This window comes from Rhinolophus ferrumequinum, chromosome 10 (assembly GCF_004115265.2).
Source record: "Rhinolophus ferrumequinum isolate MPI-CBG mRhiFer1 chromosome 10, mRhiFer1_v1.p, whole genome shotgun sequence".
Classification (NCBI taxonomy): Eukaryota; Metazoa; Chordata; class Mammalia; order Chiroptera; family Rhinolophidae; genus Rhinolophus; species Rhinolophus ferrumequinum.
The window spans coordinates 48,213,779-48,226,707 of NC_046293.1; the positions used below are offsets into that span (position 1 = coordinate 48,213,779).

At 40.3% G+C, this 12,929-nt stretch overlaps 1 protein-coding gene across 4 annotated transcripts in view; it reads right to left on the reverse strand.

Moving 5' to 3' along the window:
• Nucleotides 1–203: 203 nt before the first annotated feature.
• SLC38A1 (solute carrier family 38 member 1) overlaps nucleotides 204–12,929 on the reverse strand; it is a 64,596-nt gene continuing 51,870 nt past the window's right edge. For all 4 annotated transcript variants that reach the window (XM_033116513.1, XM_033116512.1, XM_033116510.1 and 1 more), the window contains 7 exons: nucleotides 12,721–12,837; nucleotides 11,437–11,516; nucleotides 9,735–9,835; nucleotides 8,360–8,478; nucleotides 7,692–7,833; nucleotides 7,497–7,594; nucleotides 204–5,764 (listed from right to left, as the gene is read on the reverse strand). In XM_033116513.1, coding sequence (XP_032972404.1) covers nucleotides 5,663–5,764; nucleotides 7,497–7,594; nucleotides 7,692–7,833; nucleotides 8,360–8,478; nucleotides 9,735–9,835; nucleotides 11,437–11,516; nucleotides 12,721–12,837 — 759 coding nt within the window. In that variant the 3' untranslated portion in view covers nucleotides 204–5,662. The remainder of the gene's footprint in view (nucleotides 5,765–7,496; nucleotides 7,595–7,691; nucleotides 7,834–8,359; nucleotides 8,479–9,734; nucleotides 9,836–11,436; nucleotides 11,517–12,720; nucleotides 12,838–12,929) is intronic.

Here is a 12,929-nt window from a genome sequence, read left to right on the forward strand (position 1 = left end):
GTCTAAAATACACTGACTCCAGAGTGTGGATTACATACCAATAATCAAGATTCAAGTGTTCTGGGAAAAATTACTTAAGACAGTCTATGTTGGCGTCAACACTGAAAATAGAAGGCAAACATGCAACGCTTTCCAAAGATTGATAAAATAATGCTTTTTCCCCCCCTTCAAATTTGTGCTCATAGTTAATGTTCTGATTTTTACCCCCTTTCAAAGATCCCAAAGTTTGGGAAATGCAGTGATTCAATTTTGAAAAAAAAAGCATTCTCCTCCCCAACTTCTGTTTTCATTAGTACTGTGTAGTGGCTATGAGTGTTAACAATGAGAGAGCATTATGAAGAAACAGTTGGTCAATTCGGGGTTACCTATTTCTACGTGACAGTAAGCTGAGTCTAGATATTTCTCATTTGTAGCTCAGAGGACTGACTACCTTTTAAATAATTGATCTTCATATCAGTATAAGAAATCAATGCAACAGTTTCTCAGACTTTTCCCTTTCTAAACAATTAAGTAAGATTTTTAGGTTCCAAATTTACATTCAAAGAACTATGGTATCTGGGAGGGAATGTAAATGTTTCTAATTCCCAAACAAAACCACTAATATCTACGAAAACGTTTATTCCTGATATGCAGGTGCTAGAGATTTCTAGTTCAGTGTTGATCAACTGCAAAAATATACAGCCTCCTGTTACTTACAATATATTTACATACAAATGAAGTATTTCCTACGGTGAGCCTCAACTGCATAGATTCTTCCTTTTAGAAACCCAGATTCAAGCCTGCATATCCATGGGCCCAGTTTCACAGCCCTTCCTCTGAGAAAACTCTAAAGAATGTCTAAGCCTTGTGAAGTCTACATATTTTTCAAGAACTTTCCCTTTTTAGGTTTAGTGCCATTTCTCAGTTGTTAGCCACCCCACCCCTAACTGGTACCTGAAAGCTTTACATCATTGTAAATAACTCACTGCATTTCAGAGGAAGTATGTTCTATTGCTAAAGGATTCTCGGAGCTGCCATCCCTAAGGAAATCATTAGCATTACTCAATGCTATATAGCCTGTATCTTCTTTGTTTTGAAAGTGGCTAGAAGTTTACAGCGAACTGGAATGGAGGAATATCTTTTAAGGCTTATGCCCTTTGCAAGCCTGAAGTTGTTTGTATTGATAAACTGAGGGAAACTAATGGCTTTTGCTCCAAGGCATAAAATCCAATATCTGATCATATCGCTGACCTCTTCCTCACTCCAACTGCTCCCCACCCCACTTAAATGTGCGGTCCAGCATCCTGACAGACTGAAACAGAGCTGAGCTCTCCGTTCTTTTCCGAGCCATTTGGAGCTCCTAATGCAGGGCACACCTTTCAGTAGAGAACTCACTTTCAAAGGACAGGACTGAGCACAACACGGTGAACGCAGACCTTCTGGAGCACTTACTCCTGACATGATTCACTATTTCCTCTCAGGCTGCATTTACAAAAGGTGTTATTTTAATTTCTCGCCTCCAAAACCCCAAAACCCAAGAATAACACCTCACCGTCCTTCCTTCACCGCTCTGGAAAAACATGATCTTACCCTGCCCCAGCCCAAAGTTACCTGGAGTGCAGGTGGCCTCCGCTTACGCCTCCACCCCGGCAGCAGCCTTTCCAGAGGGAGGGGGGACACCCTGCTGAGGAGGCCCTTTCTTCCCCTCCCTAAGTCCTGCTGCCCACTTCCTGCCCCGCGAGTCCTGTGACCTGTCCTCTGAGACTGACAGGGAGAAAAAGGAGAGACTAACTGGCTCAGAATGGTTCTCAAACTTGATGAGCGCCAGGATCACATGAGGGCTTGTTAAAACACATTTGCTCCCCCATTTCCCAGCTTCTGACGTCACTAGGTCTGGGGTGGGGCCTGAGAATTCGCATTCCAACAAGTTCCGAGGTGACGGTGGTGCTGCTGGTCCACAGAACCACGTAGAGAACCGGTGGCTGAGAGGCTTACGTCAGCTCTGGGGGAACTGAGGTGTCCTCAGAAGTACTGCGGAATCTCACCCACAGTCCTTTGTGCTCCCCAAGCCCCACAACCGTGCGCCTTTCTTCACAGGGTGTGCAAATGTGAAGAAAGGAAAGTGAGTCGAGAGCTTTTACCACCCCATCTGATCACTGGGCAGTTAAACCATAGTTTACTAGCACTAAATCCATTAAAAGTGCTGTGCGCCGGCTCTAATGACGGGCATATGGGAGAAACTATGCAGCAACATCATTGTTTTGTAGTGGGCAGGTAAGGAGATGAACTATAGGAGCCAAAGTTCCTGAAAACAGAAGCAGACAGGCCAAGCATGAGACCTCCAGAGAAAAGGGTACCAGCTGAGGAATGTCCCTGGCGGTTTTCAATCCACAAGAGGCTTCCTCAACCTCCTTCAACCTCCTCCTAGCTCCAGATTCTCTCATGGCACAGACTGATTCTTCCCCTCCTTTGCTGGAAACCCTGCTTCAGGCCACTTGGACTCACCTCTAACTGGTGGCAACCCTTTCCCCCACTGTCCAGCGGGTGGTGTGTAGCTGAGGTGGGCTATCCAGATTCCACTAACAAGAGGAGTGACATATTCTCAGCAATTCTGAACAAATACCCCCTGGAAGCAATATTATAATTAGTGCTTAGGTTCTTTAGCAATCTTGTTATAGTATCCTATTTCACCTAAACTGTGGGTTTGATAATCTTTTCTATCTGGTCTGGGGGCCTAACCACCATTATAAAGGAAAATACATTCCACGTTGCGAACAACCAACTGACAAAAGAGTTTTGCAATATGACCAGCTTATAAGTTGGGAACTGCTTCTGCTTAGCAAGACTAAATTTCTTTCCTGTACACACTGTACTACCCCCACTTCCAATAAGTAACATTAAGGAAATTAGGGATTTACAGTACTCTGTATTACAATAACTAGAGAATAGCTCTAAATCCAAAGTATGAAACTGGCACTGTTCACCAGGGTTGATATCTATCTACCAAAGGAAAACGTGCTGCTCCCAATGGCTATGGTATTTATAATATTCATTAGTCTACTAATTTAGCAGAAAAACTTCTAGAGCACTTGACTGTGTTGTTCAAATTCTACCTAACATCTGTGATACATATATTTTTGGCTACCAGTTCACTATTCTGAACAAGAAGATTAGGAGCAGTATACGTTACAACTAACCCCACACAAATGATATAATTAATCAATGATATTTGACAAATTACAATAGGGTATATTATATTCAGTCAACAATAAACTTAGATAAACATACCAAGAAGATTTGAAAAACCTGTGGTATCATAGACATCAACAGCAATGTGCCGCCTCTAAATAAATACATTTTAAATAATAATTCCTTGTACTGACACACAAAATCCAGAGATCCAGAAATATCACTGTCCATCCTTCTCCCCCAAGAGCTAATGATCATGTTCTAACTGACTTTGTGAGTGTAAAATTAACGAGAGAGGAGAAAGCATAATAGAGCTTGCAAACTCAATTACGTACTCTTTTTGAAGGGATATCCCACTGCCTGGCTGTTTCATTACTTGGTGCTTTAGACAAGCCTCCAAAGGCCAACTAACTTGACTTGTTTTGCTCAGCTTCTCGCCCTGCTCATCCAATACAGAAGATACTGCTGAAAAGAACAGTGTATTTTACTGGATTAGGTATTCATATATGGGTAGATATTCATCTCTGAATACTTGAACTCCTACCTAATGTGGATATCATTCTGGAGCATTACATTAAAGGCTGTGACAACCCTATCAAGAAATGCGGAAAATAACCTTTCCTTCTCTCCCGAAAGGATCACCCAAAAGGTGCTCCGATGCCTGCTTTTTCTGTGGGACATTATTCTGTGCTAGGGAGGGGACAGTTCCATATCACTCCCAGGAAGCATGGAGGCCTCTGACGAGTCCAGTGGGGGAGGACAGAACTCAGAGCTCGGTCCCTGGAAACGCGGCCAAGAGTCTGCGGTTAGATTCTACTTATCTCAGGATAAGAAGTCTATGCTCAGTGACTTATGTGTGTAAGAAATTCAGCCACAGTACAGATAAAACACAAGGCCTGTTTCAAGAGACCTGCTCACAGAGCACACACATTTCTTACTGTGTGGTGTGGACAATCAAATCACAGGTGATAGCCCAGCTTAAGGGTAATACTGTTCTGGGCTTCTGTCCCCCATGGCTTTCCAAGCTACCTTGTCCCAAACTCTCTTGTTTTTCAGTCTCTTTAGCTTTCTTCCTACCCCGTTAGGAGAGGGGTTGGGGTACGAGTGTGCGCCCTCCTGTGTGGGTTACACTGGGTGGCCAGTCACGGCCCACCCCTCAGTTGGGGCAAGAGGAGGAACCAGCACAGGTTACCGAGGTCCTCATCTGGGGGAAGGAAGGAAGTTCTCAGTGATTTTGTCACGTGTTCTTCTCAAACATTGTCTCTGAGGGTTCTCTCTCTTTTTCTTTTTTTCAAGACTCTGGAATGGATTGTGAATAGAGACAACATAGGAATGAGGCTTATTTTAGGTACAAAACTCTTGTATTTGTAATAACCTAAATTTATAGGTAGAAAACAAGTCTTTTAAAGACCTCCCTAAAGTACTCAATATAAAACAGGAATTACTTATCCTAGATCATCCTTGGTTAGATACACATTATTCTCTGTGCAAAAAGCTGGTGGACATGAGTAAAAGCTGCTGGATTTGTAATTCAATAAAATGTTTCCCCCCTTCAAGAATACAGTGTAGGTGTAGGGTTGATGGCTACTTGCATCAGAAGACTATTTTCTTAGGCATTTTGCACAATCTTTTTGCAGTATTCTTGCTCCTCAATTTATTAGAAAGGTGTTATGGGTCTCCCCCAGTAGAAATAGGCTCAGCTAAGAGTAACTTTGACACAATTTGCCAAGAGGGAAACAAAACTTCATTTGCTAGATTACCCAAATGTGTACTTTAATATATTTACCAAGGTAAGAATCATTTCCACCCTCTTCCCAGCTGAGAACACTCTCTAGAGAATGTCTCTGCATGGAGCGGAACATAGTACCAGTGAGGCCACTGCACTGCCTGAGTTCAGTGGCCAGGTGATCAGAGCCACCTCAAATATTGGGCGTGCTCTGATCCAGCAATGGCACAAGCCCCGCAACTCTCATATGATTATCCCCGTGTGCTATGTTAACCAAAATAGGCAAATTATTTACGAAACCATTTTTTTTCTGTAAAGCAAAATAAATATATACAATTCAAGACTCTTTTCTCTTCTAAAAAGGTACAGAGTGTGAGCTGAACATCAGTAGGAAAATTATTTCAGAATCTGGATGTATAATAAATAAACATGATTGATGATCATGTTTTCAAAGTTCTAAGAGACCATGAAGTCACGAAAAATAGAGTTAGGAGAGCAAAAAGTAACTGACTGAGGAAAGTACTGGAAAATCCTATTGCATGAAATTTGAAAAACAGAAAAATCTATGATCCGTAAGCGATCCCAAATCTTGGAGGGACATGAGCCATTATAGAAACAGGTCTCTGTTTTGCGAGCCAAGTGTTATTCCATTTTAAGTATCTTGTAAATGTGTTTGCTTCTGTAAACTTGCGAAAGAAGATGAGGGTTGCTGATGTGTGGTCACTTGATTGAGCAGAAGACTGGGATGTTTCCTTTTCTTGGCTGGTCTCAGTGGCCTTCATCAGTACCCGTTGAGCAGGCCCAGTCGTAGATGACCAAGGGAATGCTGACCAGGGAAAACAAGACCCCCAGGCCCAAGAAAAGGGCAGCCTAGAGCAACAGAAAGGCACAGGTTATTTTCAGTGAGGCAAGCATTTCTCACACGCACATGGGAAATCAATAAAAATGCTTTCCCCTCCTTTTGTACGCTCTTGTATTTGGAGTTTGTTAAAACCATTGCTGAAGTGTGAGAATCTTTCTGAAATCGTGTGAATCTGATTCTCCAAGGATGGGAAAATAAGAACAAACTATGCAGGGCCATCCTTGTTCTTTAACTTCATGGTCACCTAAGAGTGTCCGTTCTACAACTGACTGGATACCGTATCCTTATAACTTCTTTCAAACTAAGATTAAGACTTAAAAAAAAAAAAAAAAAAAAAATGGCCTGGGAAAACATACAGGTCATTTCATTAATCTTTACCAACCAACCTAGGTTATCGCTGGCAGGCAAACATTTCTGTTTGAAAAAGTGTAAAAAAGAGATAAAAGCAAATTAGATTTGGTCAAATGAGATATGAAACGGGTGTCAAAAACTAAAAGTTACTTCACAGGTTGATGTAGGTCACAGGTAAACATTATTAAATCCAGAATTTGGAGAACACAAGATTATACATTGCTTCGCTTTGAGACTACCCAGTGAGAGCTCAGCAGGGAGAAGGATAAAGCCTCACGAGAGCCTGGAGGACAGAGCTAAGGGAAGGAGACGAGGAAATAGTGGAGCTGAGAGGTTTGCACATGGGCTTACTATGATGGGTCTGGTCCAATTCCCAGGAGGTCCCACAGATAGGAGCCCTTGTCTGATGCCATTCATTAGCTCCTCCTACCGGTTTTATTAGGGGAGCGGGGTTGGCAAGCCCAGAGGATTCATGGGCAACTGGCCTCTACCATTTTCGGATTTGATCTTAGTATATCTTACTGCTGTGCCAGAGTGACTGCTCCTTCCTCTGCCCTTGTGAAGCAAATCCTGGTAAAGTTTAGAAGGATTTGGGATTTATGGCTTCATGGATAATCCTGTTGGGGAAGCCGATGCTCTACCAGCATCAATGCTGCTGCTCCCAAATGCATAAGAATGATCCCTCCTGCCTACATTTCTCCTCCGGGTCTGCTGACTCAGGTAATATGTGCGATTTGAGTGCTTACACTCTCTGGGCGGCCAGCTGAGAAGCCTTCTCCGAGGCCAAACAAAATGGTGCTCCAGAAGGTACTCATGTAGCAGCCACTGCACCCTGCTTCCCTCACTGTCTCCAATTGCATCGCCTTAAAGATGCCCAGACCTGGAAACAAGAATCCCAATAGAGAAAGGTAGTTTTTGAATCCAGGTCTGTTGCTCCAAAGCATTTCTGTCAAATCATAAAAAGACTCTTTAAGCTAACTAAGGCATTGCATGTTCCCTGAGCTGTATGAGAGAGTTACATGACTAGGAATTATACCGAAACTGTGGACTGCATAAAATCTTTGAGTCTGTTTCCATTTCATTTTCTTGCTAAAGAGAAGGCATCACCTTATGGAGACAGAGGATGATAAACTTCCAGTCTCTCAGCTGGTCCTGCCCTAGCTCAGCAAAAGCTCAGGCAAGTATGAGTAACACCTGAAAGGATATTCTGAGGGAACAGAGAAGATTTGGATGAGACATTTTAAATCTCCCAAAGGGGAAAACTACAGGACTGCCGCCTCCCTTAGAGGCCACGAAAACTAGTATTAGATGATAGAGATGGACTATTTATTTGGTAAATTTAAATGAAAAACCAATCAGAAAAATTAGAGTGGCTGGCATGAGACATACCCAAATTCTTTGAGTTCCTTTGTCTCCATCCTGGTTTGTGATTTTTAAATAAAGAGATGAAGGAAGAATGAAAATAAGCATATTAGCAGATGTAACTCCTGTAAAATAAGAAGAAAAATGTTTGAAGTTGTTATTGTGAAACTTTAGCTTCCTAAATAGCTGTTGTAGAATAAGTGTAAAGCCATAAAGTCATACCTACGACTCCAAAAATATCTTTCATGGAGGGTATGAAGATCACCAACAAGTTGATAATAACCAAGAGTATGATGGTAATAAAGATATGACGACATAAATTAAACTTTGTTTTCTTAGCCAGTTCAAATAAAGATGAACGAACCTGCAGGAAAAAACACAAAGATTCTGTAAGGACCCGTGGCATGCCAGCATTCAGAGCTCTCAGTAGAAACTGATGTACTGGTACACAGGGGTTTGTGAAATGTTTTGTAATACCTAGTGAACTTATAGGGAGCTTAACAGTTTGGGAAGCAGTGGGGTGAGGGGGCTGGATTTAAGATGGAAAGTGTTTTTTATTTATGAATAGGTTATTCTCGTTTGGGGGGGGGCTTATAATTTCTGTTTCTGTTTTATCTATGGCGGAGTGTTCTCTTCTCCTACATTCTCTCATTGTGTATGATCGAGATTTGAACATTCTATCTGCATTTCTATAAAGAAGAAGGGCAGATTAATTAGAATTAAGATTCATTCCATCAGCGGCCACCCTATCTCGCCCATCCCACTTTCGGAAAAGCCTTCGCCAAGTCTCGGGATCCTTCCTTGATGCAGTTTCAGGGATGCAGGAGAGTTACCGGCCACAGGCTGAGACCTCAGATCTTTCTCAGGCTGCACTGAGGCCGTGTACTCACCGTGAAGAATAACACGGGCACTGTGAGGATGACGGCAACAATGACAGCCAGCCGCACTGTCAGGATGAGAATGTCATCTTTACTCTGGTACTTGTGAAGGAGGTTCGATTGCACGTTTTCTAAAACAAGGGAGAAGAGAGTATTAGGAAGAAACAAAGCACGTCACTGAATGACAGTTGTTCTGAACAACAAAGAATTTGTAAACTGAAGGGTAAGGAAAGTGACGGTCCGGGTGCTGAACTGTCAATTAAAACAATGTATAGAGTTGAAAAGAAAAATCCCCTGCGTGAGACATGCTCCAACTACCTGTCCATTGTCAATTTTAACTAAAAGGAGTTTGTAGTATTAGGTTGGCGCAAAAGTAATCGTGGTTTAAAAGGTTCAAAATCATCATAAAAACCACAAATACTTGTGCACCATCCTTATTGCTAGAAGAAACACCACAGAGTGGGGATGCTTAATTTATACTAAATTAATCCTAGGAGTAAAGTGGGATTAAAAATAACACAGGTTGAAGCACAAAGCCCTTCTAAATCTAGAATTTCCCCCACTTGGTACCACTCATCAAACACTACAAAATAGCTACTGTCTTGCCAGGTGGCTGGGTGGATGGCAGGCCTTTCGGCATCCCTTTCAAACTCTCCTCTTACAACTCATCTTTCAGTGGCCAAGCAGCAGAGGTGCCAATAGAACTTAACCACCATCAAGCAATTAATTCCTCTCTTCCATATATATTTTACTTATTAAAAAAAAAAAGTATTTAGCTTATGCACCACTCTGAACTTTTTCTCATCTCTGAACTTCAGAAAGTGTTATTTCAAAGACAACGCACACTAGAAGGGCAGCCACGGAGCTCAACGGCTTCTCATGCACCTCAGATTTCATTCCTTTTGACTTTCTCTGTCATTCTTTCACATCTTTGGAAGGCTCCAGCTTCTGGTGAACAATTAGGCATTTTATTTTTAATTAACGCGGACTGTCATGAGTGTAGCACTGTGCTCTTACTTTCAACATCTGTCTCTATCTCTCTTTTCTATTAATAGAATCTGGCCCAATTTGCAACAGAAACTAGGAAATTCTCTGATGTAGTTTTAAACTTTCCCAAGTAGAGGTGATATGCTTTCAAAATGCTCTTTCTTTTAAGGACGGTATTAGGGGGAAAAAATTACAGTATATCATTTCAGTAATCTATTGTTCAGTCTGCATGAACATGTAAAGGAACTGTTGCCACGTGTTTTAAGTAGATGAGAAGACCAGAAACATCAATAGATAGATTTGTTGCGTTTTTTGGCTATCATGTTAAAAGTTATTTTGATATTGATTTTTACTATTTACTTCAAATGCCTACATTTATGTACTGACAGAAGTTACTTACCATAGAATGTCAAGTAGCCAAAAATGGCAGTCAAGAAGTACATAACAAACATGGCGAAAAAGGAGATATTTGAAACCATTTGCATCTTTTTCTGTGATCGACTAAAAATAAAAACAAAGGAATTAAAAAAATTAAAAACCACGTTACTGAATTCAAGCACCAGTGTTAACACGGAAGCGTTAATACTAGTAACTTAACTTTCTATCAGGGTAGGGCAGATCTGACCAGCTGAAATTTCCTCCAACAATTATGTGGTTTAGAATAATTTCTTTTCTACTGAATGGGTATTGTGAGAGAGCGATCCATGAAACCAACAATCCCTTGAATGTTTTTCCCCATTCTTTTGAAAGAATACCGAGTTCTCATCCAAAGGACAGAGAGTATTTTTTAATATTTGTGTTTGAAATTATCTCCACATTCAGCATGCACAGGAAAAAAAGCAGAATAAATTCAAATGCTGTTCTCTCAGCCCCAGAGACCAGGGGTAGAGCTAGAACTTGACGTCAGGTGTTGTTGCTGAAGCTGCTCATTAGGTTCCAGTTTTCCCATTGAAAACTGGATGTACCTAGAATCCCAAAGATGTACCTAGAAGTCTGTATGTTTCCACAGCAGTTAAGTATCTGAAAGATCACAGCTCCAATGATGAAGGGCTCTAGCTCTTAGTTCAAGCTTACTCTGGGAGTTTGGATGAACCTTTAAATTTCTTTAACTGACCAAATAGTTAATCTACAAGACTTGTACTCAAAAGACCACTGATAGACATATTTGGTTGTGTCATAACAGGGAGTATGGAAAACAAGAAAAATTGAGACGTATACATGTGAGAAAATTGCAAACTAAAAGCTGGGCTATTAAATTTAAAACCTGCAAAAGACATATTTGAATGCCCTAAATATAGGATCATAAAGTTAGCAATGATGTACACATAGATAGGTAGATGTTGATATTTCAAAATTTACCTATACCAGTTAAATATGGAAGAGGAAGAATCATGAGTGAATTCAATGCTAAATGACATCAACTTTACTTCTTTTTCAACATGAAAATAGATAGCTATATTCTATATCATTTCAGAGCTTAAGACTATGCCACAATGACAATTTTTATGTAGAAAATCTGATAACAGTAGGCTAAAAAGAGAGCCCAGGAGGAAATTTATAAGCAGTCCTTCAGCTTTCTCTAGAACAGCAATCAAAAATAAATCCATAGAATCATCGTAGTAGCTTAAAATGAACAACAATATTCTTTTGTCTGGTTTGTGGTCTTAACAGTAATGGCTTTCTCCCTGATTTACCAGTGTTTTCCACCTGAACCAACAGGCAAATCAGATACAATGTATTTAGCAATTTACAGATGAAGCTGAAGGTTATTATTATCTACTTGCCAAATAAGTACAAGTCACATAAAGCAACACAAATATTCAAACTCTCCTAAGTGATATAGTTTTTGAAAAGCCAAATTAACAGTAAAGCCCACATAGTTGGCCACTTTATGTATTTATGGCCAACATATACTGCAGATTTCTGGTTTCTCTTGTTCTTTTTTTCTTAAAATAGAGTACTTGCTCAAGATGGGCAGAAAGTAAATGTTGAAACTGGGTGATGAGTCCGCAGGGGTTCATTACATGAGTCCGTTTATTTTAATACAGTGCTTACCTATTAATAGGGGAATATAAAATGATTAAGGTAAAAAAATCTCTTACTCTTTAAGCTCGCTGTAAATTGGCAGGACTGATGGGTGGCAGACAAATGCAAATGCAATAGTTGGTAGAGCATACACAGTCTAGTTAAAAGAAAAAAAGGTAACATTAAGAAAATGTGTTTTTACCATAATATTATACAGCTCCAGTATTCCTAAACTGTCTTTTTATCTGACCGTTCTTCAGAATCCCTGGATTATTTGATTTTTAGGAGAGCTTTGATACCTAAAATACAAGCAGCTTTCCTGAGAGAGCTTAGCTAGCTTGAGACATTAGGCACTTGGCACACAGGGGGTTTAGATTCAGCTCCCCTACAGCATATTTTACATACTCCAGGCATAGCATAACCCGGATTTATATGGTGCTAGCCGGTTACATAGTACTTTTCCTACGTTATCTTGCTGAGTCCCTACAACAACCCTGAGCAGTGGACACACCATTGCTGTTCTCCTGACTCCCTCCAACTGGTTAGGTGATATGTCCAGGACTCCCACCTCTATTTTATTGCTCTTTGCTCTATCTAGGATGCATCAGATCAGACTTAAAATATGGCATCGAAAGAGAAAAGTACTTCCATATTCATTACTTTGGCTGTATCCTTAGAGGACAGAGAGAGAGAGAGAGAGATGTGTAGTTTTCTAAGATAAGACTTTCAAACTCAATATAACTTCTTATGCAAAAAGAACCTGGCAGAGAAGGGATGAAAAGTAGCATTTCTCATGCTCTAATTCTGCCCGAGCATTGTATCAGATACAGTCTAAAAACAACCATGTAAGATAGAGAATAGAATATTCATTTTCACACATGGAGTTGGGTCACTTGCCAGAGGATTCCAATCCAAGGCTAACTGGTTCCATAGTCCCCTGCTCCCCATACCATGAGTAATATCTCAATAGTCTGAAAGTTATCTTAAGTGCCAGTTTGTGGTGGTGTCTCTACTTCAGCTGTGCAAGCTGGGGAAGTTTGAGTTATTCCTTTTTGTCACCAACAGACAGGAAGCAGTGGGCTAAGGAAGTTATTAATCTTTTTAAAGATCTATAAGGAAGAGAAGAGCTGAGATAATTATCGAGAAAGAATTTCACAGGGAATGCTTAAGGCTGTTCTCCATGTAAACGGGGTAAGAGGGAACATGAAATATAATATTTGTATATTTCTCAAAGGTCTCTAAATGGATTGTGGAATTTGGAAGCAAATACATTCAAAACAGTTTAACTGCCACAAGTATGAGAAATACAATGCGTTTAATAAAAATGTTCTTTTTTATATTTAAAGGAGAAGGAAATTTACCTTTGAGTTGAAGGTAACATATTTTGGCGTACACATGTCAGCATTTGTTGAATTAGCACTTATTGTTGAATTTAGCCCTGGAACAATGCAGGAAATTTGAAATTTCTTGTAGATAACCTGGTATTAAAAAAATATAGGAAAAATAATATATAGACTTTATCAAATAAAGCCAAATAATGAATAATTGTTACATGGTATTGTACTATGGC